Source organism: Patagioenas fasciata, chromosome 16 (genome assembly GCF_037038585.1).
Source record: "Patagioenas fasciata isolate bPatFas1 chromosome 16, bPatFas1.hap1, whole genome shotgun sequence".
Lineage (NCBI taxonomy): Eukaryota > Metazoa > Chordata > Aves > Columbiformes > Columbidae > Patagioenas > Patagioenas fasciata.
In genome coordinates this window covers 5,640,433-5,666,053 of record NC_092535.1, presented here as the reverse complement: position 1 = coordinate 5,666,053, position 25,621 = coordinate 5,640,433, and the positions used below count along the sequence as shown (strand labels likewise).

At 63.9% G+C, this 25,621-nt stretch overlaps 4 protein-coding genes across 6 annotated transcripts; 2 read left to right on the top strand and 2 right to left on the bottom strand.

Moving 5' to 3' along the window:
* The first annotated feature begins 16,440 nt into the window (after positions 1-16,440).
* DNTTIP1 (deoxynucleotidyltransferase terminal interacting protein 1) lies at positions 16,441-20,107 on the top strand. Of its 3 annotated transcripts, none has more exons than XM_065850211.2 (13): positions 16,441-16,570; positions 16,642-16,712; positions 16,820-16,916; positions 17,113-17,211; positions 17,352-17,420; positions 17,747-17,803; positions 18,034-18,095; positions 18,198-18,243; positions 18,677-18,735; positions 18,917-18,977; positions 19,341-19,412; positions 19,673-19,728; positions 19,938-20,107. In XM_065850211.2, the coding sequence occupies exons 1-13, from the start codon at positions 16,484-16,486 to the stop codon at positions 20,074-20,076; spliced, it is 975 nt and encodes a 324-aa protein (XP_065706283.1). In that variant the 5' UTR covers positions 16,441-16,483; the 3' UTR covers positions 20,077-20,107. The 3 variants fall into 3 exon arrangements, with proteins under 3 accessions (XP_065706283.1, XP_065706285.1, XP_065706284.1); XM_065850212.2 differs by having other exon boundaries at positions 16,451-16,561; XM_065850213.2 differs by lacking the exon at positions 19,341-19,412.
* A 186-nt stretch (positions 20,108-20,293) lies between these two features.
* On the top strand, positions 20,294-21,845 carry UBE2C (ubiquitin conjugating enzyme E2 C). Its single transcript, XM_065849797.2, has 6 exons — positions 20,294-20,803; positions 20,876-20,903; positions 20,979-21,065; positions 21,166-21,370; positions 21,457-21,516; positions 21,636-21,845. Exons 1-6 carry the CDS (start codon positions 20,703-20,705, stop codon positions 21,692-21,694), a joined length of 540 nt encoding a protein of 179 aa, XP_065705869.1. The 5' UTR covers positions 20,294-20,702; the 3' UTR covers positions 21,695-21,845.
* Positions 21,846-21,957: 112 nt separating this feature from the next.
* Positions 21,958-23,420, bottom strand: LOC136108206 (regulator of G-protein signaling 9-binding protein-like). The gene is made up of 2 exons (XM_065849829.2): positions 22,660-23,420; positions 21,958-22,579 (listed from the first exon to the last, which is right to left on the bottom strand). Exons 1-2 carry the CDS (start codon positions 23,237-23,239, stop codon positions 22,140-22,142), a joined length of 1,020 nt encoding a protein of 339 aa, XP_065705901.1. The 5' UTR covers positions 23,240-23,420; the 3' UTR covers positions 21,958-22,139.
* A 117-nt stretch (positions 23,421-23,537) lies between these two features.
* TNNC2 (troponin C2, fast skeletal type) lies at positions 23,538-25,476 on the bottom strand. Its single transcript, XM_065849830.2, has 6 exons — positions 25,324-25,476; positions 24,509-24,560; positions 24,254-24,397; positions 24,070-24,184; positions 23,858-23,994; positions 23,538-23,780 (listed from the first exon to the last, which is right to left on the bottom strand). The coding sequence occupies exons 1-6, from the start codon at positions 25,333-25,335 to the stop codon at positions 23,749-23,751; spliced, it is 492 nt and encodes a 163-aa protein (XP_065705902.1). The 5' UTR covers positions 25,336-25,476; the 3' UTR covers positions 23,538-23,748.
* Between the last annotated feature and the right edge of the window lie 145 nt (positions 25,477-25,621).

Below are 25,621 nucleotides of genomic sequence, written 5' to 3'. Positions count from 1 at the left end.
CCGGCGGGGCAGGCAGGGACCCCAGCCTGGGCAGGTTCCCGTCTCTGCTCCGGGACGCTTCTGGTGCAGCTTCAGCTCAGCCCCGGTCGGCCTTTTAGAGAAACCCGGCACCTGCCCGGCAGCGGCCCCCGAGGGGCTGTTCTACCCCTGCGCCTTCTCCTGCCTGGAGGACAGGGACTGCCTGGGAGCGCAGAAGTGCTGCCCGCTGCGCTGCGGCGTCGCCTGCCTGGAGCCGCTGCAGGGTAAGGGCTCGGCGGGGCCGGCCGGGAGCGCGGCACCGGGACCACGGCTGCCAGAGAGCCAGGATGTGGGCACCGGGCGTACGTGGGCCACGGCGAGGGGCTGGGGACCACCGGGGGCACACGGCAGCCGGTCGTGGGTGCTGAAGCCTCGCGTCTGCCCTCCTCCGCCAGATCGACCCAAACCCGGGGAGTGCCCTGCGGTGACGCCGGGGCCGTCGGGGACGTGCCGGGAGCGGTGCCGAGGCGACAGCGACTGCCCCGACGCGCAGAAATGCTGCAACAGCAGCTGTGGCCACCAGTGTTTGCCGGCAGCCCCGACCGGTGAGACGGGACGGGACAGGATGGGCAGGGTCGTGGCTCAGGGACGAGGGGTGATGCCGTGGGGCCGTGGCCACCCCAAGGCACAGAACTGTGGCACAACGGAGGCCCCTTCGCACCGGGCTCGTCGAGGTGGGCTCTGCGGAGGCTGGCGGGGCGGGCAGGAGAGCTGCTGCCTGTCCCCAACTTCTCACTGCTGTCCCCAGTGAAACCCGGCACCTGCCCCGCCAGCCCCGCACCGGACACCGACCGGCCGTGCCGGGATCCCTGCGCCCACGACAGCGACTGCCCCGGCAGCGCCAGGTGCTGCCCCCTCGCCTGTGGGCTTGCCTGCCTACCCCCCCAACACGGTGAGCCTGGCAGTGCCGGGGGCTGCCGGAGGGGCTGCGGCTTCGGTCGTTAACCGGCATGGCACGGGGGACGCGGGAGGACACCCGCGATCACCCTCGACAGGCAGAGAGGGGCTGGGGACCCATCGCGCGACTCCCGGGTGGGCGCTGGGGTGGGAAGGGGAAGGCGAAGCCACGCACTGGAGAGGCCACCGCCCCATTCTCCCCTCCTCCCTGCCGGTACCGCCGGCCGGGCCCTGCTCCGCGGCACAGAGGACGCCAGCCCTGCCCAGGCCACCCCACAGCCGCTCCACCAGTGGAGGTGCCATCAGGACCAGGACTGTCCCCCGCCTGAGGTGTGCTGTCACCAGCGGTGCAGCGCAGAGTGCCACACACATGGCCGAGGTGAGGGGGGCGGCAGCCACCCCGGCGCTTCGGCAGCTCTGCCCGCCCTGGTCCCCACGACCGAGCCTCCAGCAGTGCCGGGAGCGAGGGGACGGGGACCCTGGTGAAGTGGAAGGGCTGCAGTGATCCGCCTGGGCTTGAGGCTCCGGGATACTGCACCCCGGCCGCTTCGGGGTACCCGCTGCGTCTGCATCCCCGGCCCCACGTGAAGCCACCAGCCATCTGCCTCGCAGGGGTCCCCACGGCCGCGCCAGCCTGGCAGGAGGGGACAAATTGCTGGAGCGACGGAGACTGCGGCGATGGGGAGACGTGCTGCGGCGGCCGGTGCGCGGGGTTGTGCAGCACTGAACACCAAGGTGGGACGTGCAGGGTGGCCGAGTCCGGTGAGCTGTGGGGCCCGGTACGACTCCGCTCCTTAGCCCACACGTCCCTCAGCTGAGGGGTCCGGTGCAAACCCCGCGGTCCCCGCGGGAGAAGCTGCCGCAGCGCTGCCGCGGCGAAGTCGTGCTGCAGAGCCCAGTGTGTCCGGGGCTGCTGTACCGAGGGGTCTGCGTGACCTGCGGGGGCGGCCGGGCTGGGGTGCAGCTCCGCGCAGCCACCCTGGGGACACCGCAGTCACCCAGCGCCGTGCCATGCAGGGAAGGCCGGCTTCTGCCCGGCCCACGCCGGGCTGTTCCCCACCTACGACTGCAGAGCCTGGTGTCGGCGCGATGCCGAGTGCCCCGGCGAGCAGAAGTGCTGCCTGCGGGGCTGCGACTACGTCTGCCTGTCCCCGTCCCAAGGTGCGAGCCGCTCGGCGCCGCATCGGGCAGGGAAACAGGGGTCATGGGTCCCCCCGCAGCTCCGGGGGCTGTGGGTCTGCGCGGGGAGACCCGCCGATGCCTCCCATGCCCCCAGCCCTGCTGCCTCCTGCCCTCCAGAGAAACCGGGCATCTGCCCGCGGGCCGAGGGGACACCGACCGCCGCGGCTCCGTGCGGCCCCGCCTGCGCTGGGGACGGGCAGTGCCCGGGCGCTCAGAAGTGCTGCAGCAGCAGATGCGGTCACGAGTGCTTGGCCCCCGAACGAGGTGAGGGGACAGTCACTGGGACAGTGGTGCCACACACGGCCGGGCGCGCTGGCAAACCTCCCGTGGGGCATTGCCCGGGGTAGGGCTGCCGCCGGGCCGGCGCTCAGTCAGGGTGGGTGCCCGCAGCGCGAGAGGTGCCTCTCCCTGCCCCTGCTGCCCCTTCCCGCCCCTTTCAGACAAACCCGGCAAGTGTCCGAAGGTGCGGCCGCAGCGGCCACCGGAGTCGTGCGCGGAGCAGGACTCCTGCAGCCACGACAGGGACTGTCCCCGGCAGGAGAAGTGCTGCTTCTCCGGCTGTGCCATGCGCTGCGCTCGTCCTGCCAGAGGTGAGCGCGGGCAGCCTCGGCAGCGGCACCGGCGTCCGAACGGGATCGGGGCCATGGAGACCCCGCACCCTCACCCGAGTCCCCTTCTGTCGCAGAGCACCCCGGGGAGTGTCCTCCGGCACAGCCCTGCTGGGATCCCCGGCGCAGGCACAGGAGCCGATGCCTGGACGACAGCGTCTGCCGACGAGAGGAAAAGTGTTGCGACACCGGCTGCGGCTGGGACTGCGTAGCCGTGCCCAGAGGTAGCGGGAGCAGCCCCCGGGACGTCCCGGCCGCCAGGTCCCCAGGGTGGATGGGTGACAGCGGCCGCCGTGTCCCTGCAGAGAGCGGGGCCGGGGCCAGTAGCTGGTGTGTGCAGGAGTGCGAGGCCGACGCGCAGTGTCCCCGGGGACAGAGGTGCACCAGCACCGGCTGCGGCCGCGTCTGCATGGAAATTCCCGGAGGTGAGAGCCAGCCAGGCGCCCCGGAGCCGTGCAGGGCTGCCCAGGCGTGCCCCACGGTGGGTGCCCCCAGCCGGTGCTCCCCAGCTCAGTGCTTGCCTTGCAGGCAGAGTGGGAGTGTGCCCCATCCCCAGGGAGGGGGGGACGTGCCTGGACCTGTGCAGCTTTGACGAGGAGTGTCCCTGGGGCCACAAGTGCTGCAGCAACGGCTGCGGCCACGTCTGCACACCAGTCTCTCTGCAAGGTCAGCCCCTTGCACCGGGGTGTGGGTCCCCCTGCTCAGCTGATCCCAGCCGGGACAGAGCCTGGTGTCTCCCTGGCACTGATCCCATTGGGGCACCCTGGCCCTCCCTCCCCAACCCTGCACCATCACCTCACCAGAGCCCTGTGCCAGGGGCTGCCGAGGTGGCTGTGCCCGCAGGATCCTGCCTCTCCCTGGCTCCAGGGACACATTTGTCCCTGTCCTTCTTTCCACACCACCCCTTCCTTCCATGCAAGTGATGAGCATGCACAGCATCAGCTCAGAGCCGCCATGTGACTGACCTCTCCTGCTCACAGAATATGATGCCGCAGTTGTGCCACAGCATGGTGCCAAGCAGTGCACAGAGGAGTGTGAGGCTGACTCGCAGTGTCCCTGGGGACAGAGGTGCACCCGCACCAGCTGCGGCCATGTATGCATGGACACCCCTGGAGGTGAGACACAACTCAGCCAGCCAGGACCCAGGTGTTGCCCTAGCAGCCATGGGGTGCCCCATGCCAGGTACCCCACAGTGTGGTGCTCTGTCTTGCAGGCAGAGAGGGAGCGTGCCCTGTCCCCAGGGGCCGTGGGACATGCCTGGAGCTGTGCAGCCTCGACGAGGAGTGTCCCTGGGGCCACAAGTGCTGCAGCAATGGCTGCGGCCACGTCTGCACACGGATGCTTGGTGGTAAGGAGGTCCATGGCCACTGAGCCAAGGCCAGCATTGGGGCTGCCACTGGGGCACACAGAGTGTCAGAAAGACCTGTGTGAAGCCCACAGCCCTCAGCACGCTTCTGGCTCAGCATGGCCACAGGGCTCCTGCTGCTGCCCCATCGCTCTGCTCCTGGCAGAAATGTGCCTTTGGAGCAAGGAGACCCAAAGGGACATGCATCAGAAGGAAGCTCTCGCCAGAGCTGACTGTGCTTAGCTGCAACCTTGGCCCCCAGCCCCTCACCTTTGCAGCCTTGGGGCTTCCTAAAATCACATCCTCCTTTTCAGATGCTGCGTGACAGAAGAGCAGCAGCTTGGCGGCAGGTAGACACCTTCGTTGGGGGACTAACGGTGGTCACAGGCCCCAGCTGGCCTGTCCCCTCCCCACCACCTCCAGCAATAAAGCACGCACATGGTTGCCTCCAGCCGCTCCTCATTCTCAACAATACCAGGCCGGCACCACCAGGCCCTGGGACAGGCCCTTGAGTTCCTGGAGCAGCCCCAGCAGCACCTGGTGGGCTCACTGGGGAAGGGATGATCCCACCAGGGCTGGGCCAAGGGGCCCAGCTCATGACAGGGGCAGTGTTACGGGGCCAGTGATGCAGTGCAGGCACAGCCCTGGGGCAGGCTGTGGGACGGGTACCACCCCAGGCATCCATGGAAGTGGGAGCTGTTCCTCCATTAGGTTGCTTTAGTGCACAGCCAGGTCACATCAGCAGCTTGAGTGCAGAGCTGGGGCTGGGAGCCCATCCAGAGGAAGCAGGAGCTGTGGGGTGGTGGCTGGTCCCAGCAAGCGAGAGCGACCCAGAGGGACGGGCACTGCCTACTCCTGCCCACACAGGCAGGAAGGACAAGACCCAGACGCGCTCATCCAAGGACCCGTCCTTGTATTGAATGTCACAGTCCCAGGGCAGGGCCGGGTTCCTCTGGCCAGGCACCACGAGTGCATGTCACTGCCCTCAGGCTGGTGAGTGTCCCCGGGCAGGGCACGGCCCCCGGTACAGCCATCCCCAGCAGTAGTGCCTGTCACTGTCAGCCACATGGGGATGGCTCCCTGTGGGGACAGGGATGTGGCCGCCAGCAGCAGCTTCCCCGAGGCAGGGGCTGTGCAGAGGCCGCAGCACTCACCGGCCGGCACTATCCAGCTCCTGGAACTGAGAGACGGCTGGTCAGGACTAGGGATGGGGTGGACATCGCCAGGGCAGGAGCAGCCGCCAGCCGCGGCTCCTGGTACCCAGCTAGTTACCGGCGTGGGAGCAGGCCTGGAAGCACTCGCTCTCAGTCTTGAAGTTGTTCCTGTTGCCACCGCAGCCACCGTAGATGAACTCCTCACACTGATGGCTGGTGGTGTTGAAGAAGAAGCGGCGGAAGAGTGCCTTGCAGTTCCCACAGACAGAGGGCAAGTAGCAGAAATCTGCACAGCCAAGGGGCTTGAGCTGAGCTGGGTGTGGGACAGGGACGCTGCCGGGCTTAGTGCTCCCAGGCTCCCCAGAGAAGTCCACACAGCTCCAGTCCCTCTCACTGCTGAACCGTTCCCACCAGCAACCGATTCTGTGCCCACCTGTCCCACAGCCCCACACACCAGCAGCCCAGGTGCTCCCCCACGGCACAGCGTGGTGCCCCCAGGGTCTGCACGACCTGGCACAGGGGTACCTCAGGGAATCCCCTTCCTGGTTTGCTTGGCTCACCCCTGTGCTCACCACGCTGTCACTCCAGAGCCCCACCGTTTCAGCAAGGAGCCCTCACCCATCACCGGGTCCTGGCACGTGTAGCCACACTTGCTGGGGCAGCACTTGGTGGCACCGGGACAGCTGGCGTCGCCAGTGCAGCGGGGACTAGAGGTGTCCATGCGGCAAGAGCCACAGTCCTCGGCCAGCAGGTCCTCCACCTCTGCGTTGTGGTAGCAATACCCGGGCTTGGCTGCAGAACACAGCGGCTGGGATGCTGGGGAGGGCCAAGCAGCCCCCCAACGCCCCAGGGCCGGACCCCCACCGCCCACAGCCCCGTGCCCACCCGGCCCCCGGCACCACGCAGGGCAGCGGGGAGCACCGGGTGGCAGCGGCAGCTGCTGCTGCAGCATCCGTGTCCCTGGTTCGAGCCCGGGCGCACTCACCCGTCCCCGGGTCCTCTTTTCCAGCTGGGCGGGCGGTCGGGCCAGACCATGCGGCTAGGGGGAGCAGGGCTGCGAGGAGAAGGAGGAGAAGGCCGGGCGACAGCTCCATGGTAGCCTGGTCTGGGCCCGGGTGCCGCGGGCCGGGATTTAAGGTGCGTCGGCAGGGCGGAGGGAGCGGGGCTGGCGCCCGAGCCCGGCTAATTCCTACCGTGCGGGTAACGAGCCGCACCCAGGCAGGGCTCGGCATCCCGGCCGCAGCCCTGCACCGGGGCAACCGGTAGGACGGGACGGCTGCCCCGGCGGAGCCTGCGGGGAGCCCGGCCGGGCGGTAGCGCCGTGTGTGGGCTGGGGGCATCGCCGGCACCCGCCCGCAGCCCCTTGGGGACGAGCCGGGGATGGGGACGGGCAGCGGGAGGTCGGCAGCCATCAGCCGGGGCAGGGGATGGGCACCACACTGCTCTCTCTGCGCTGCGGAGCCTCGGGGAACGGCCGTGCCCCTTCCTCGCTGCCTCCCGCCTTCACTCCCGGTTCACGGCGGGTATCCCGGGCGGGACGGTCCCGCACACGGGGCTGAGCCCGTGGGTACCACCTCGCCTGCCAGCCATCGCTGCTGTGGAAGGGAGGTCTCGCAGGACGGTGATGCCCCCGTCCGTTCCCACCCTGCGGGCACCACCGGCCCTTTTCCACTCGCTTCATCACCCTCTCCCGGCTCCGGGACTGCCCTGTGCCCCCAGGCAGCGGGTCGAGGTCCAACGACCGCACCGTGCCGACCTAGGGGGCATCCCCTGGGGACGGGACACAGCTCGCAGCCTACTCGGCTTCCCGACGGGGTCCGCAGCCCGGCAGCGCGGGGCTCCCGGCGATGGGCTGGGCGACAGGTGAGTCCCCGGCATCCCGCCAGCACCTGCGGGAGAGCGTGAGATGAAACCTGCTGAAAGCACGGAGAAATAGATTAAGCTGTTCCCATTCAGCAGGAATGATTGTCTTCCTAATTGCTGCCGTAATTACTGTCCCAAGGGGGAAGTGGAGGGCGGGGAAAGTTCTGCGGGGAGATGCCAGTAAAGTCGGAACCGGGGTGGGTTCGGGAGGGAGGCACCGCGCCCCACTTCAGCTTCTGCCTGTCCCTCCGCCGGAGCCCCGGCACGGAGACCCCGACACTGTCCTCGGTAGTGTCTCCGGCAGTGTCCCCGGCACGGGCCAAAGCCTGAGCGGGGCGGGAGCCAAGCTGGAGGGAGGTGCCGGTGGCAGTGGAGGGGCGCAGGGTCAGGGCGGGCGGTGGGAAGGGGACCCTTCCACGGGAACCATGGTGGTCCTGGGGCCGCTTCTCCCACAACCTTGGGCTGCCCGGGATATTTCGGATGGCACGAACACTCCCAGCTCCGGCTACATTTTCCCCCGATATCTCTCCGCGGTATCTCAGCTCTCCGGGTGATCCCTGCCACGACTGACATCCTCTGCCAGAGCAGCCCCTGCTGTTCCCGCACCGCCGGTAACGCCGCGGCCACGCTGGGCAGACACCGCGACAGAGGCGGAGCCGGTCCCAGGGTGCGAGGGTTCGGGGCACCGGAGGGGCTGCTGCCAGCCTGATGTTGCACGAGACGGAAAACCGCGCACCCGCGGCAGAGACCCCGTGTCGGTGACCCCTGCCCTGTTCCCGTGTCTGTGTCTCCTGCTCTATTCCCGTGTCCGGTTCACACGGGGACACGAAGCGTGAGCAGAGGCTCCGTGCAGACAGAACTGTCGGGCAGGGCTCCGCCGCGGCAGAAGCAGCGACCGGGCAGCCCGGCCCCAGGAGCACCCAGGAATGTGGCACCGCCCAGGGCAGGCACCCAGCGGGAGGGGCACAGGGACGACGCTGTGCCACCTACTCGGAGCAGGTTGTGCGGCCGGAGGGGCACTGGGCCGGCCGAGGGACAGAGTGGGTCTCCCTGGCTGTGGCACAACCCGGCTGGTCCTGCTTGGAGCCCTCTGGCCTGTGGGGATCGATGCTCCCTGGGGATGACACGAGTCCCCTCCCTTGTGGAGAGCAGGGACACCCCGTCATAGTTGAACCAGCGCTCTCCATTCTCCCCTTCTCATGGTTCCGTGTGCTCCCAGGATGGGTCATCCTTCCTGCGTGTCACCTCCATCCTGTACACGGTGACATACCGACAGGAGAGGGTCTTCACACAGCCAGCTGCTGGCACACGCATAGTGCCGCCCAGCCAGCACTGCCTACGGATGGACACACAGCATGAGCTATGCTCACACCCCTGCACACACGCACATGGGGAACATGGGCTGCACACGCACACACGTGTGCACACCCGGCTGCACGTGTGCACACACACGCACGGGCAGGTGTGGGCAGCCTGCCCAGCCCTGTCCTGCCACTCCCCACACCTGGGCTCCCGGAAGGGAACCAGCTGAGAAAGCCCTGACGGTTCCGGAGCCTCCAGCCTTGCAACACTCACACGGGCAGAGCTGCCCACAGTCCCATGCGGCACTGTCACAGTGCAACCCGGGGACAGGGAACAGCTTCCGGGACATTCCCGACCACCAGCACAGCCTGCAGAATGCTTGCAGACACCCTCACTCAGGACAGTGCTGAGGGTGGCTTCGAGACCCCTGGGAGAGCCAGGGCCTGAGTGACTGCCATGGGGCTCTGAGCGTGGGCAGAGCAGGGGTGGAAGCGCAGCCAGACCCTGGGAAGGGCTGTGTCCCTCCAGGCAATGGTGCGGGTTCAGATCCATGCCTGGAGCTCCTGGCAGTGAGTGGCTGTAGGATCCAGGGTGGCTGGTCCTGCCAGCCCTGTGGAAGGGAACGGGAGGTGAGAGGCAGCTCTGGCACAACATGATAGGGACCAGTCACCTGCCCCAGCTCCGGTGCGGACACAGGACTCAATGCGATGGCTCCACCGGCCTGGCCCGTGGGCAGAGCCCTTTTCCCCACGCGGCCTCCAGGTCCTTGTCCCCTGAACCAGGGCCCTGTGTCCCTCAGCCAGCCCTGCACCGCAGTGCCACCCCAAGGTGTGGGGTCAGGTGGACACCGGCTGGCCGAGAGGTGTGGGGCTGAGACTGGTGGCAGCGTGGGGCTGTGGACCGTGTCAGGTCACAGGATGTCCCTCGGGAGCCAGCGGTTGTTCCTGGAGGCAGAACAATGCCCGGAGAGCTGCCAGGGCACCACGGGCTGCTCCACTGAGCCCGGCCGGGAGCCACCTCCGCTGCCTCAGCAGGGCCAGCCCCATGCTGGGGTCCCCCAGACCCTCGCTGCCACCTGGCCTATACCTGTCCCCCACAGCAGGAAGCTGCACTGGCTGCTCTTGGCTTGTGGCACAGCATGGTGCAGAGTGACACAGTGTGGCACAGCTCTTCTGGGGCCGCATGAAGCCCAGCACTGAGCAGAATCACCTTCGTGCCTTCCTGCCAGCTTGTCCAGTGGCACCACCCCATGCCAGGGAGGGGGTGGGAGGGTTCATGCTTGGACAGAGCGTACTGGGCGTTGGGGCACAGACAGGGTCAGTGGGACCAACCTCCAGCCCTGGGAGGATTTAAACCCCTGCTCATGCACGGGCCAGCAGCCCCCGCACTGCCCGCCCTGCACCATGCGGCTGCTGGCACTGCTGCTGCTCCTGGGGCTCTGCTGCCTCTGGGCACGGCTGGTGTCTGCAGGTGAGTGTGGGATGGACACGGCGTGGGAAAGGGATGAGTGCGGGATGGACACGGCGTGGGAAAGGGATGAGTGCGGGATGGATATGGGGTGGGGATGGGATGGATGTGAGATGGACACGGGGAGCCAGTAGGATGGCTGTGGGAGGATCATGGCCGCATGCAAAGGGACAAGTGCAGCCATGGCCGAGGTGCCATGCCTCGCACAGCAGTGTTGTCTCCTCACATGTCCTTGCACAGGACAGAAGTGACCAGCAATTCCCTGATGGCTCCCCAGGAGGGGTGATCAGGGTCTTGGGACCCCTTGTCCCCAGGACCCCACTGGGAAGATGAGGGCTTGGGACAAGGATGCTCCTGTCTCTCCCCAGGATTCACTTAGCCCCCACCTGGACCTGGACCAAGGAGCCCACATGTGCAGCCACCCCACACCACCCTGCACCACAGAGCTGGACAGCCGGACAGTCAGACAGCTGGACATGGAGGGAACCATCAGCTGCTGGATGAGGATCCATCCCCCTGATCCCACCTCCCTCCTCTCGACCTCAGCTCAGTGCTGAGCACAGGTGTCTTTGTGCTCCCTCATCCCCAGTAAAACCAGTTTGTGCTGAACACTGGCTGGCTCTTGCTGCTTTGCTCTCCTGGTGACCCCCTCAGCTGCCACGGGACCCCACGGCCCCAGCGGTGCCCCTGCGGCTCTCCCATGGGGGACAGAGTCATGTCGCTGTGAAAAGGGCCCTTCTGAGCCTGTGCCAGGCCAGGCACTGACCAGGGACAGCTCGTCACGCTGAATTGGTGGCGCAATGAGGGGTTTATTAGGAAAGACAAAGTCACTGTTGGTGCCCAGGACTGGCCCTGGCAGAGTGAGGCAGAAGAGGAGGCCAAGAATGGCTGCCCCATGTGCACCCATTGTGGGCTCTCCTCGTCCCACACACTCCTCACACACCCAGCAGCATCGCTCACCAAGCGTCCTCAACAGCATCAGAACTGCTGTCATCATCATCTCCGTAGTCATCATAGCTGTCATTCTCATAACCGTCTTCTGCCTCCTTCTCTTCCTCCTTCTCCTCCTCCTCTTCCACCTTATCTTCCTCCTCCTCCTCGTCCTCTCCCTCATCCTCCTCTTCCTCCTTCTCTCCCTTCTCCTTCCTGTCTTCCTCCTCCTCCTTCTCATCCTCCTCCTCCATCTTTTTCTCCTCTTCCTCCGCCACCTTCTCTATCCCCTCCTCCACCTCCTCCTCCACCTCTTTCACTGGTTCCTCTATCTCCTCATGGTGGATGTGAATATGGTGGATCTCCTCAGGGTTCTCTTCTTCCTCAGGTTTCTTCTCGGTCACTGGCTTCTCTGTAGTTTCCAGCTTCACTCCATTCTCTGGCTTTACTCCAACCTCTGTTTTTTCCCTGGTCCCAGGCTGTCTCCCACATGCTGGCTTCTGCCCTGAACTGGTTTTATTCTCTGCGTTGGGCTTGTTCCCCACTGCAGGCTCCCCTCCGCTCATTGGATTCTTCCCAGACACAGGTGTCGCAGCAGCCACCAGCTCAGCCCCAGGTGGGCGCTGGGCCTCCCTCCCCTGCTCCGCACCCACCTCCCACGTCCCGGCTGGGGCAATCCTGCTGGGCGGCAGAGCAGGCACCGCGCCGAGCCATTCCACGGGCACCGAGCTCATCCCCGGCCAACAGCATCCACGCTGCCCCGGCTGTGGCTGCCAGGCAGGGGCTGCTCCAAGAAGCCCTGGAACAGAGCAGAGAGCAGCAGCGTCAGCCCCATGCTGCTGCTCACCCACAGCTCCCACCCACAGCTCTGGCTGCATGGGGGAGCCTGGCACAGATGGCACGGTGCCACAGCCCGCCCTGACACCCGCAGCAAGCCCCACACTGCTCACAGGTCTGGTTCAGCCCATCCCAGCCCCATCCGTGGCACCCACGGGATTTGGCCAGACTGATGTTTCCACCGGTCCCCGGCCTGGTCACCAGTTCGACTGACAAACTTCCCGAGCATTCCTGCACCCGGTACCACCACCATCTCGAAGATTATAAAAGTTAAGCAAGGGCTAAACCTCACAAGCGTTACAACTCCTCACAGAAAGCTTTCATAAAAACAAGCATGAAAACAGACATTTAAACACACACCACTGAACGTCACCATCAACACTGATCTGGGTGAAGATGTCCCTGCCCATTGCAGGGCTTGGACTACATGAGCCTTAAGGGTACCTTCCAGCCCAAAGCAGTCTATGATGCCATGAGAATACAGAAAATACTCTTGAGATCTAGAGAGGCTAGGTGTTCCCAGCCCATACTTGCCTGTGATGGGTGCTGCCTGCAGCTCTGCCCACAGGGCCAGGAGCCCCAGCAGGAAGGTGCCTCTCGCTGTCATTTTGCCTGAGCAGTGGCTGAGGCTGAACCGGGCAGCAATTTAAAGTTCCTGCCCAGCAGCCCAGGTCCAGGAACGGGAGGAAGCGGCTCACAGGTGACCTGTAGGAACCTCCCACATTTTGCTGTAATTCTGTTTTCTAAAGAGCTGCTCCAGCTGCCTCTCTCCACCCACGGCCAAGGCAGCAGCAGGATCCAGTGTCGGCCACACACTGTGGGGAGGACGGTGTGCGAACAAAGAGGATGGTGTGGGGACAGAGAGGATGCTTTGGGGATGGGGACGACAGTGCAGGGATGGGGAGGATGGTGTGGGGATGGGGAGGGGGACAGGGGACCCCGTGTACAGGCATGTGGGTTCCTCCCCGCTGCTCCTGAGTGACCCCCACTGCCTTGCTTGGGCTGTGCCCAACCCCTCCGCCACCACCACCAGCAGCACCCAGTGACAAACCATTCTCCCCAGCCCCTGCCACCAGTTTCTTTCCTCCATGTCACTGCCGTGTGAAAACCATGAGGGACAGGACAGTGGGACTCGCTTACACACAAAACCCAGCGTTAAAGATGAGACGGGGCATCTCCCAGCACTGGGCAGCAGCAGCTGCTCAGGGGAAGGTGTTTGGGAAACACGAGTGGGCTTCACCAGCAGCAGCAGCTCTGCCCGGCCCCAGCTGAAACCAGGCGCAGGGGACGAGCCCCTGCTGGGTAGCAGCACTGGGGGGCATGTCCAAACACCCCACTTTCCCAAGGCTGCCATTTTGTACAGAAGCCACTGTTGCCACAATTCTGCAGGCCAAATATTCAGGATTCTTCTGAATATCTGGCTCTAAATCAAATATTTTGTCTCTTCTGTTCATGAGCAGTGTACTCCTGCTCTTTCAATGGTACTAATGTAAATTGTCAAGTTTTGGCATCCAAATTAGTAAGATCAAAGTCTCTACACAAAATTAACATTGTCCTCCGGCCCCACTGGGTCCTTTTCCTCTCCTGCACAGGCCTGGGCACACATCAGGAGCAGCAGCGCTCCCTGTGATTCTTCGTCCATCGCAACCGAGACACCATCAAGGCGTCCTCAGAGCAGCTTTCTTAGAACTCTGGAGCTTAAATTGCAGGGTTTAGTATTCACGCATGAATGCCCAGTTAATTTACACATGAGCTGTCAATAATGGCACGCACGAGCACTGATGAGTTCATGCAGGAGCACACAGTTATGACATGCATGAACAACAAATTGGTTGCCATAGGAGGAGCCAAACACAGGACACAGAGACCTGGGGAGCACACAGAGTCCACGGGCAGCACCAGCCCCCAGCCAGGGCAACAGGAGCACCCCATTCCGTCACCTCGGAGTGTTTGGGTGCAAAGTGCCTGGTTTGGGCAGCAGAGCCTGTGCAGGAAGAGGCCACAGGCTGCCCCGAGCCACAGCCACTGGGAGCATCTGTTTAATCAGCAAGTAGAAGTTTGTGTTAACTAGCAATAGATTAAATTAATTAAAAATTCCCTTGAGTCACGTCTGTTTTGCCCATGGCCAAGGCTGCCTGGGCTGAGGACAAGGCTGAGCAGCCCCACCCGCCCGAGTGCCCATGGCCCCCGCGGAACCACGGACACCGGAGCCACTTCCCTTGGCAGCCGTGGGGCCTGAGCAAGGGGCTGCTCCGGTGGGACGGGGCAATGTGAGAGGGGCTCCCTGAAGGGAGAAGTGTCAGGATTTTGAGGATGAGCTCGCCCAAGATGAGGAGAGCACAGGAATCTGCCTTCAATCCCCTGTCCAAACTGCCGACCTTCGCTGGAGACTCATATTAAGGTTAAATGAAAAATTAAATGTAATGCCACATTAACTTCCCTTTTCTCTGCATCTCATTTCAGGGTAAAGACTTATTTAATATGTTTGAAATAACAGATTAAGTAGTAACTTCAATTATGTGAGTGTCAACCCATTTAAATTAAGTTATTCTCAGGTCACACAGGAGTGCTAGTCAGAATCTGATTTTGCAGATTTTTCCTTCCCTACTTAATTATTTCTTCTTGAATTGCACACAATGAAAACCTGTGTGGGAAGACGGCTCATTGCAAGAAATATGCTTTAAGTACAGGTTTAGTCTTCTCCTCATGCCGGTGACTCAATTCAGATGCAATTTCTACACGAACCACCCATGTCTGTCGAAGATCCGGTGCTTCACACCTCACAGCTCCATGGCCCAGCCCGACAGCCCAATGCTTATCGCACATTGCCATCGCTTTTAATCACCATCGAGCAGGATGCCCCATGGACCAGTCTTGTGCTTGTAGCACTGACTCCCTTCCATGCACTGGAAACCATCCGGAACAACTTGCAGGACCGCAGGCTCCTTCTAAGTGGGACGGCCATGGCGTGGAGCTCTGCCTCTGCCCTCGCACTTCCCGCGGTTCCTCCTTTGGGAACAACGCTGTCATTTTGGCATATTTCTGTCCTAGCTGACTATAGTCCTAGTTAACTTGTGCGGAACTAATAAAGGAGAATGTCTGACGAGCACATTTCTCTGCTGAAATAGATTCCTGGGAGAGAGGAATCTGGCAGGTCCTGCCCCAGCCCCAGGACCAGGACCGTACCCGCAGCCACGGTAGACACAGAACGTCCTGCGGATGACACTGCCCAACAGGAAAGGGGCTCTCGGTGCTCAAACCGCTCGGCTTCTCCCTCCCTGCCCCTCACCCACTGAACAGGCTCCTCTGTCATGTCCTGCCCGCTCTCTTTCTGTGGAGGCTGGTGCGATTTTCGTGTTTGATGCTAAGTGACATTATACAGCTGAAGTTTGCTGACCCCGTGTGCTGTCCATCCCACACCACAGCCCTGCGGCGACATGGGCAGAGCCAACACCATTGTGGGGACCAGGTGGGATCACAAAGCTTTGGCTGCAGGAGCCTGGCTGCCAAGCCAGGACCAGGACCATGTTCCAGAGGCTCCCACTGCTGCTGAGGAACAGATGAGACTTGTCCAATGTCCCTCTGGGAATCCAAGAAGCACTCAGGTAACCTCAGCTGAGGAGCAGTCACTGTGTCTGGCAGACATTCACGGCCTGGCATGTTCTGTCATGTGCACCTACCGCACAGAGACACCAAAACATTACCAGCACAAACCGGGGGCTGGAGCGGAACCAAACAAGTCACCTCCTTGTTTAGGTGATCCCTGAGAGATGTTGTTTTGATGTGCTCTTAAAAAGACAACCTTACCCCTGCAAAGACATGGACTCCTTTATTGAGAATTTGTTTCAGGATTTAAGTGGTATCATAATTTGAAAGATTTTCCAAAGATCCAATCCAAGTCTCACCTGATTCAACCCAACACAAGGTCTTGTCCTCTCACAGTGAGTGCAAAGCGACCAGCCACTGTCCTCTGCAGCACACAGAGACCTGAGCTCTCTCCATGAGCTCTTGCAGGTTGAACAGAACCATGTTTCACCTTTCCCATGAGTTTCTACATCCATCGTTATTTCTCCTCTCCTCTGGACAACATCCATTTTTTGTTGCTAACAATCCGGAGCAATTATAATAAGCCCATTAAAAGCCCAGTGATGATGGTAATGAAGTTTCTGGCAACACCACTGATGACTCGACGGGACCCACATGCAGAGGTCGGGTTTGTGTGATGGGCAGCACAGCTCGGTCAGCACGGCAGGACGGGACAAGGGGCAGGAGCCGCTCCGGTGTGAGCCTGAGTCACCGGCCCGGCCCCCCGGGTGCCCGGAGTGGAACAGCCACGGTGGAGGAATCGCGCTGGTCACACCGGCGGGACACAGCCCCGGGCTGCAGTGGCAAACGGTGACAGACGCCACCAGACCGTCCCCGGAGCCCCCTCCACCGTATCCAGGGCGTCCGTGAACCAGCGGCGGAGGAGCAGGGGAACGCGCTGCCCTCCCGGCGCGGGCAGGCGGGGAACAGCGGGGTTAGAGTATTTCGTCAGGTAAACAACGAGGTTCCAGAAGGATGAGAGTCGTGTTGGAAAAAATCAATTGCAAACGTACAAAGCGACACGAGAGGAACCACGCCCCGCGGAGGGACAAACGCTCCCGTTTCGCAGCCCAGCCGGCAGCACCGAGGCCGCTCCCCCGTGGCCCCGTCCCCAAACCCTCGGTGTGTCCCCCCTCCCCAAACCCCCGATGTGTTCCCCCGCCCCGCGCTCCCGCCACCGTTGCCATGGCATCTCGTCACTTCCGGCACGCGGCAGGGGTGTCGCGGGCCGATGACGCGCGCGGGGCCCGGCGCTTCCGGTGGCGCGGGCCGGGAGCGGGGCCGGGGCCGCAGCCATGGGCGCCGCCCGCGACGCGGAGCAGCAGCCGGGGCCGCCGGGTGAGGAGGGCCCGGGCGGCGCCGAGGAGCAGCTGGTCAGCACGGTGAGGCGGGGGCCGGGCCGGGCGGGCGGGCGGGCGGCGGGCGGGCCCCGGCTGACGCGTGTGCCCCGCAGAGCCCCTGGAACATCATGATCAAGCACCGGCAGGTGCAGCGGCGCGGCCGGCGCTCCCAGATGAGCACCAGGTACGGGCGGGCTGCGGCCGGGGGGAACGCGAACAGCGGGCCGGGGCGGGGCTGGCTCAGAGCAGAGCGGGCAGGGGGTCCCACCCCCCATGACTCTGCACCTTCAGCTTCACGGACCCGGCTGTGTCCATGGACCTGCTCCGAGCCGTCCTGCAGCCCAGCATCAACGAGGAGATCCAGGGCGTCTTCAACAAGTACATGAAGGTGAGAGCTGCAGGGACAGGCCCCTCTGTCTGTGGCTTCCCAGACAGAGCTCTGCTCTGGGTGCTGTGTGAGGCCGTTGCGCCTGTCCCCTGCCTGCTGGCGTGTGGCTGCAGTGGGGAAGCTGCGCCCGCACCTGCCCCAGCACTGCCTGGCTGCTCAGGCTCTACTCTAACCTCTCCTGCCACTGTCTCTCCAGTTCTTCCAGAAGGCAGCAATCAATGTGCGTGATAATGTCGGGGAGGAGGTGGACCCGGAGCAGCTCATCCAGGAGACCTGTAGGAGCTGCCTGGAGCAGGTGAAGGGCTGCCACCTGTCATCCCCTCCCTGCTAGTGAGGGGCTGTTAAGGGGCTTTTGGCAGACACGTAGCAGTGGGGGTTGCTGGCAGGTCCCTCTCTGAGCCCACAGTTGGGTGACCCTTCTTTCTCTTCCTGCAGGCCAAACTGCTGTTTTCCGATGGCAAAAAGGTTGTTCCTAGGTTGCCCCATGAGCAGGCAGGACCAAAGGTAAAAGTTTTTACTGTTTCTAGGGGTATAAGTGACCTGTAGGGGCTTGGAATTTCTTTGTTCTCTGCCCCTTTGTTAGTGCACTGGCGAGGAGGCAGAGCTGGGGTGTGGGGCGGGGGGGAACAGTTCCAACAGGACAAGGACAATCCCGGGTGCAGCCGCTGCTCCTTGCATTTTGGTGCCCCTCACTGAGACGGGCTGACATTGGTGTTTCCCTGCGCCCTTGTGCTCTCTGCTTCTGGCGCAGTGAAGGCGCGAGCAGCTGGCCGGTGTGTGGGGCCCACACAGCCCTGCTCATCCTCATCCTGCGGCCATTCCTCCTGCAGCGTGGCCGGCAGATGGATGAGGAGCTGAGCCGTCGAGGGAGCCCTGTTCCCAAAAAGGTAGGAGGCTTTTCTGCACAGGGATTTTATGATCCAGGAAGCCTGCACCTCCTTCCTGGCCATTCCCACAGTATGAGGGCATGCAAGTGCACAGGCAGCTTTTGGGGTGGCTCTCGTGCCAGTTGGCACTTCTGCTCATGACAAAATGAGCAGCTTCCCTGGGAGGGGGAGGATGACGAGCGGGTTCTCCAGCTTGCACAGCCAAGCCGCTGAAGGATTTCTCTGTGCAGAGAAAGGGGCGGCCTCCAGGACAGAGCCTGTCGAACGATCGTGGCATCTCAGGCATGGCTGCGTGAGTATGAGTGCTGAGCCGGATCCCCTGTTTGAGGTGGGCGGGGGGGAAACGAAGCTACTCGAATGGGACTTGTTCTTACCGCGTTTTCCTTCCCCTCAGGTGGAAGCTTAAAGTCTCAGAGCCTGTGAGAAGAGATGGACCAAAGGTATTGACTGGCCGACACGTCTGGGCTCCCCCTCTCCTCCCCAACAGCTGCGGCAGCAGGGACGGTGCAGAGCCGAGTGCTGCCCTCATGGCCCCGCAGTGCAGGAGAGAAGCAAGGATGGGAGCCAAGTGCCAGAGGCCTTTGCTTGTCTCCCGGGCACTACAGCCTGTAGCTCTGTGGTGCCGCTCTTAGGAGGCCTGTGGAGAGCAGCAGTAGCCAGGAGGATCCCACAGTGTTTCCCACGAGGGAAACTACTCAGAGCAGCACAGAGGGATGTAACCTCCCTCCTGCGCAGGTCCCCAGCTCTGTGACCAGCTCCCTCCGTCCCGGGCTGGGGCGGTTCCGAGGTTCCCGTCAGAGCGCTGAGGCTCGTGGAGCATGCGCCAGCACCATCTTCATTTCTAATGTTGCCCCTTTTCCAATTGCTCTGTAGTGGGATCCATCCCGACTGACTGAAACCACAACCTTTGTGCTTGGATCTCGAGCAAACAAGTAAGGAACGGCCCTGTCGATGGAGGGTGGCAGCTCCAAGGCAGGAGCCTGTAAGGCTCCTCCTGTGTCACTTCACTTCTCTGCCTCACAGCAGTAGGAAGGGCTTGGGGAGGAGAGGAGGTGTTCCCGTACTGCCATAGCCACCCCCCGCCCAGATCTGACCCCCCTGTTCCTCTTGCAGAGCTCTCGGGATGGGAGGAACAAGAGGGCGACTCTACATCAAGCATCCCCACCTCTTTAAGGTCAGCTGCCACCCAGGACGCATCCTCCTTTGGGGTTTGCCCAGGAACGGTTCCTGGTGGGATTCAGGAGCGTGTGCTTTGGCTCACTCATCTTCTTCCCTCCCACGCCCTCGGTTGTTGTTTGGAGCAGGTGCACACACAGTCTGGCTCGCACACTGGAGCAGAAGTAGAGGCTTAGCATGGCCACCGAGGTGGTGGGTGTGCGGGGAGCCAGGGCTGGAGGCTGCAGCAGGAGCAGGCAGGGCTGAGCCCCCTGGCGGGGCCCCTGGGCTGGGGGAGCGTGGGGTGCAGCGTCCCGCAGGAGGGGGGTCAGAGCGGGAGGCATTGCCTGTGTTCAGCCCGGTCCTCACTGCTTTATTGCAGTATGCAGCTGACCCGCAGGATAAGCAGTGGCTGACAGAGCAGCACCACATGAGGGCCATTGGGGGCAAGATGGTGAGTACGGCCGGGCTGGGCTGCTGCAGCCGGCGGGGCCGCGCAGGGACGCCCAGGGCCAGCACGGGCGGAGGAGCAGTGGGCAGGAGGCCAGGCAGGGTGCGCAGACAGGGAGCCGTGGGGACCACAGAGGTCCCTCGGCTGCCCCCAGGTTCGGGCAAGTGGTGCAGCCGGAACTGGGGGGGATGCGGGTTGCGGCACTGCCCTCGTGGTGCCTGGGGGTGCGTGGCCACCCTGAGCTGTGTCCCCTTGTGCCACAGGCCTACCTGCTTGTGGAGGAGGACATCCGTGACTTGGCAGCCAGCGATGATTACAGGTGAGGCCCCAGGCAGAGCTGCCACGGTGCTGCCAAGTGGGGGGTGCTGCCCTGGAGCCCCCATGCTGGAGGGATCCTGCTCTGTATTGGGTGGGGGGCTCAGTGCTGGGGCTTGGGGGCTCGATGCTGGTTGGGTCGGTGTCCGGGGTTTGGAGCTGGTTGGGGGTGGGTGCTGGGATCCCTCTGGTCTGATCCTCCCCTCTCACCAGGGACTCCGTTGACCTCCGGCTGGAGGAGCTGAAGCCCTTCATCCCGCCTGCATGGATGACGGAGAAGATGCAGAAGCACATGGAGACGCTTCGCCGCGGGGGGGATGTGATGGTCCCCGAGGGTCCCCCCGAGCCCTGAAGGCCCCCAATAAAGCCGCTTCGCACTCGCCTCTACCGCGTCCTAGAGAATTTTGGGGCTCTGGCCCTTTAACGGTCCGCGGGACCAATCGCGACGTTTCCGCGCTGGCGCCCAGCGGCCAATCGACGGCCGCCGGCAGTTACCGCGGCAGCCGCATCCTCGCCGAGCGGTGATTGGCTGGCTCGAATGGGGCTGCGCGCCGATTGGAGGAGGGGCCGCACGTTGGAAACATTCAAACGGAGCGCGGGAGCTGGCGGGACCGGACGGGAGTGGGGAGCGCCCCGAGTCGGTATCGCTGCACCGGAGAACCCTGGGCCCTGCGGAGAGCCCCTCGAGACCGCACCGCCGCACCGGGGGGTCCCTGAGGCCCCGCGGAGAGCCTCCCAAGCCCGCATCGGCAGATCTCTGAGCCCCACCCGAGCCCGCACCGGCAGCGCCCTGTACCGACTGGAGAGCCTCCGACACCGGAGCAGCCGCAGCGGGGTCCGGGTCCTGCACTGAGTGCCGCCGCGGGTGGGAGGGAGTGGCGGTCAGTGCGGCGCAGCTCGGAAGAGACAGCCGTGCCCAGCGCCCCTGACCCGCCAGGCAGCGGCGGCCGGAGCGGAGCCCGGTGCCCCGGAGCCGCCATGGCCTCGCAGAACGCTGACCCCGCCGCCGTGCCCAGCGCGGCCGCCCGCAAAGCGGCTGAGGCGGGAGCCACGGCGGCCCGCGGCGCGGTCGGGAAGAGGTGAGCCTGAGCCTGGGGCTGGGGGTGCCCCGCCGGGCCGGACCGGGCTGGTAACGTGTCTTTCCTCCGCAGGCTTCAGCAAGAGCTGATGGCGCTCATGGTGAGTGGGGGCCGGGCCGGGGTCCCAGGGCCGAGCCGGGGGGGCCCGGGCCACCCTGACACACTGTCCCCACAGATGTCCGGTGATAAAGGCATCTCCGCCTTCCCTGAGTCCGACAACCTCTTCAAATGGATTGGGACCATCGACGGCGCCGCTGGCACGGTGAGCGTGAGGTCCCGGCTCTCCCCGCACTGAGGGTGACCTCGGTCCTCCCTGGGGCTGCCTGTCCCTGCTGCGGTGCCCCCCTGACTCCTGTCCCCAGGCCTACGAGGAGCTGCGATACAAGCTGTCTCTGGAGTTCCCCAGTGGATACCCCTACACTGCGCCCACCGTGCGGTTCCTGACACCCTGTTACCACCCCAACGTCGACACCCAGGGCAACATCTGCCTCGACATCCTCAAGGACAAGTGGTCAGCCCTATACGACGTGCGCACCATCCTGCTCTCCATCCAGAGCCTGCTGGCAGGTGGGTCCTGTGGGCATGCTGAGATGGGTACTGGGAGGCCTTGGGGGTCCAGACCGCCTCCCCACTGACCCAGCCCCTATCTCCAGAGCCAAACATTGAGAGCCCCCTGAACACACATGCTGCTGAGCTCTGGAAGAACCAAACTGGTAAGTGCCTGGGATGCAAGGGCCCCCCTTCCCTTTAGGGGGCCATGGTGCAGCCCCCCACTCCACTGCCCCCAAGGCAGCCCCAGGACCCTAAGTCTCATGCCCCCCTTTCTCCTCAGCCTACAAGAAGTATGTGCGGGAGACATACGCCAAGCAGGCCAAGAGCCAGGAAACCTGACCCCCTGTGTTCCCTCTGCCCCTTGCAGACCGGTCTCTGCCAATCCCTTGTCCAGCCGCTCCCCTGGATTTCTGTATCATAGGCTAGTTTTAAGTTAATTTTGCGGTCCGAGCCACGGTTAATGTATAAATAAATGCATGCTTATAACTTTTTTTTGTGGGAGTTTTGTTGCATTCTGGAGGCACCTTTGCTCGGTCAGCCCAGCCCTGGGGTCCCACCAGACGCTCCACAAGTGTGGGCAAGGAGGGAGGGACACTGACCCCTTGGGAAAAAAAGAACTTTATTTAACACTTGGGGTGCCTGGAGCTGGTCTCAGCCCCTTCACAGGGTGAAGGCAGCCCCCTCATAGGAAGACAGGGACTGTGGGGGTACACAGGACCCTGGACTCTGCTCTGAGTGTGCGAGGGGGGTGCCAGCCCCGCTGGCCCCCCTCCTGCCCCCCTGCTCAGAGCACCCTACAGCCGTGCTCAAGGTGAGCCCCACCCTGAGCCACCCTGGAGTCTGCGGTGCCACCCAACGCCACCACCTGCGTGGGCTCCACGGTCCACAGGGGGATGTTTGCTCTGCTCTCCATCTCTGCCAGTGTGGCCCTCACCTCCTCGATCTCCTCCTGCAGGCCTGGGGTGGCTGGGGTCTGTGTGGGACCCCCGCCTCGTCGGCTGCCCCTGCGGCTGGACGGCCCCTGGCCCCCCAGCCCGGTGCGCAGCGGGGCTGCGCCACCCCCCTGCGCGGAGAAGAGCTGGCAGAGGTGCTGGGCGCGGCACAGGTCCTGCAGGAACAGCTCCAGGGCACAGAGGAACAGCACCCACAGCCGCTCCAGCTCCTGCCGCTCCTCAGGGCTCACAGCCGCCTGCCGCAGCCCCCCCAGCAACACCTGCTGCAGCCCTGCGGGATGGGGACACTGAGCCGGGGCAGCCCCAGACCCTCTGCCAGCCCCAGGGTGGGGGCAGCAGCCCCGTCCTTACCAGCGCTGAGCTCCCGGACCTCCACGCTGCTCCGGCGCCGCTCCTCCCGCAGCCGTGGGCTGTCTGTGCTGCCCCCGAGCTGCAGAACCAGCTGCCGGTGCCTGGCTGTGGCCTTGCAGAGCACAGCCTGGGTGGCTGCACATGTCCTTGCTCTCCCCTGTGCACGGCACATGTCCCCTCTCCCCAGTGCCATCGTGCCCCGTGAGGATGGGGCAGGGTCAGGCCCCTCCGTGGCAGACCCCAACTCCCTGGGGGGCTCAGTGCCCCTGTGCTGTGGGGCCGCAGGATGCGATGGGGTCTGAGCTGTGTCCCACCAGCTGCCCACTGTCGGTCCCACTGTTCCCACATGTGCCAGTCCCTCCTTAGCCCAAGAAGCATGTACTATCCCCCCCGCTGTTCTCCTTCCTGACTGGAGAGGCCACGCAGAGCCACTGTGGGTCCCTGGGGGGTAGTGACGCACAGGGGCTGGCACAGGCTGGCCAGACCCAGAGACTCCAGCATCACCCTGACCCTGCAGGGAGGGGATGCTACTGCCCCCCCACTTATAGTCAGTTCCTCTGTGCTTTTGGGGATGGAACATTGGGTCCCTGGTGTGGGGCAGGTGGTGGTGGTTCCCAAAGACCAGAGATTTGCTGCCTGGAGGGGCTCCTCAGGCTGGGGCCGCTTGCTCGCTGCTGTGTGAACCAGCCACTCCGCACAGCAAGTCTGAGCTCAGCACTGGCACCCGCCCAGCAGCCCGTGGGAACCATGGCCCCGCAGGGTGACCCTGACCGGCACGAGACTTCCACTAAGACACATCACCTCCCTGGGGACCAGCACAGGACCACAGTCCCACAGGCCCCTCCCCGTGCAAACCTCTGAACTTCCACCCTAGCAGCTCAAGCTTTTTCCCTTTTATTGAGGCTCAGACCGAAACTGTGCACAACAGGTTGGAGGAAAAGCTCAGCCGCCGGCGGGGCGAGGCCGGGGCCCCGGCACAGCGCAGGTCCCAGCCGGTGCGGGTGGCGGTGGTCCGAGCGCTGCAGAACTGCTGCTCCCCGTTGGCTGCGGGGCTGGGCGCAGCAGCTGGCCCGAGGAATGTCTGGTCCCTTACTGCACACCCTCCATCATCTTCAGGAACTCTGCAGCAGAGTGGCACCTCAGCCCACAGCCCTGCCTGGGGCAGCAGTGCGGGTGCTCAGCCTTGGCTGTCACTCACCGTCAAAGTCGATGCGACCATCGTTGTTCTTGTCTGAGTCCTTCATCATGTCCTCTATGTCCTCATCGGTGACGTGCTCCCCGGTGGCCCTCAGGATTTCGCCCAGCTCCTCGATGTCGATGAACCCATCCGCGTTCCTGCGGGAGGGTGAGGGTGGGATGTGGCCCTGCTCTCCCCTGCAGCAGGGTGAGCCAGTATCACCCCCCACTTACCGGTCAAAGATGCGGAAGCAGTTGGCCAGCTCCTCCTCAGACTTGCCTTTGGCGTCCTCTTTCATCTGGCGCACCATCATCACCAGGAACTCCTCGAAGTCGATTGTACCGCTGCCTGCGGGGAGCAGTGCGGGTCAGGGTCCCGCCTGGCACCCAGCACCCACCACCCGCCGGGGGTGCTCACCGTCCTCATCCACCTCCTCTATGATGGCGTCCAGCTCCTCCTTGGTGGGGTTCTGCCCAAGCATCCTCATCACTGTCCCCAGCTCCTTGGTGCTGATGTCCCCGCCGCCATCCGCATCAAACATGTCGAAGGCGGCCTTGAACTCTGTGGGGAAGGGGGGTCAGGGTGGTGCGGGACAGGGCTGCGGCAGCGGGACAGAGCCTGGCGCTGTGCCTGGCCAGCTCCAGTCCCTCTCCCCGCCGCCCCTGCGCTCACCCGCGATCATCTCCTCGCTGAGGAAGGCGCGGGCTTCAGCCTGCTGGTCTGTCTGCAAGGCAAGTAGGGGGTCACTAGGGCCTCCCATGGGACTCAGTTGCCCTCATGGGTCAGGGGGGGAGCCCCGGCCCAGCCGGAGGATGGGGCTGCACCCAGGTGAGCCACAGCCCCAGCAACCCCCGCAGCTCCAGATCTGCCTCGGGTGGGGGCTGCGGGGACCCCCTGTCCAGATCCCCTGCCCGCCAGAGGGGCTACAGGGTGCAGAGGCTGTGGTCCCTGGGTGCAGCCTTGGCATCCCAGGCAGGCAGAGCTATTTTTGGGATCTCCTCGGCTCCCCTTATAGGGAGCAGCGGGGCTGCAGCTATGGACACCTGTTGGCCCCGATCGAGTTTCTCCTGGAGGTGCGGGGAGGCTGCGAAGCCGGCGGTGACACCGTGTCGCATGACCCAGCACTCAACTTTCAGCTGTCCCTGCCACCGCCACCGCCGCACAGCCCCATATTCCAACCAGGGCTGAGACAGCATCCCCAGCACCCGCATCCCCAGGACCTGCAGCCCCTGGCACCAGCACGGTCCCTTCCGGGGGCATGTCCCTCAGAGACTCTGTGCTGCCCCAACACCTCCCTCCCCTCACCTGCTGCTGTCAACCCAGCCCTGGGGACCATCTCCCCATTCCCATCTACAGAGATGCTTCAGCAGCCCAGATCGCCCAGGCACCACTGGCCCTGCCAGGTCTTCCCGGCATACAACACACGGTGTGCAGCACACGGCATGCAGCACACGACGCACAAGTCATGACAGTATGAGGGATCTTACCATTGAAGCCATGTCTGCTGCTTCCCTCCCCTGGGGAGTCACCACCTCCTGCAGCAGAAGCCCCCAGAAGCTCCCCGGTGGTCCTGGCACCCCAATTTGTAGCGTCCCTGACGCATGGCGTGCCCCCAGCCACTGGCCTCCGGCCCCAGCAGCCTATCAGCTCCCCGGTGGCAACCCAGCCCCACTGATTGGCAACAGGCACGTTTTACCTAATTTAGCCAAAGCGTTATTGGCCAAGAGCTGGGGATTAACTGTGAGTCTGCAGCCAGGATAGAAATTCAAGCCCTCCAGTGAGGAA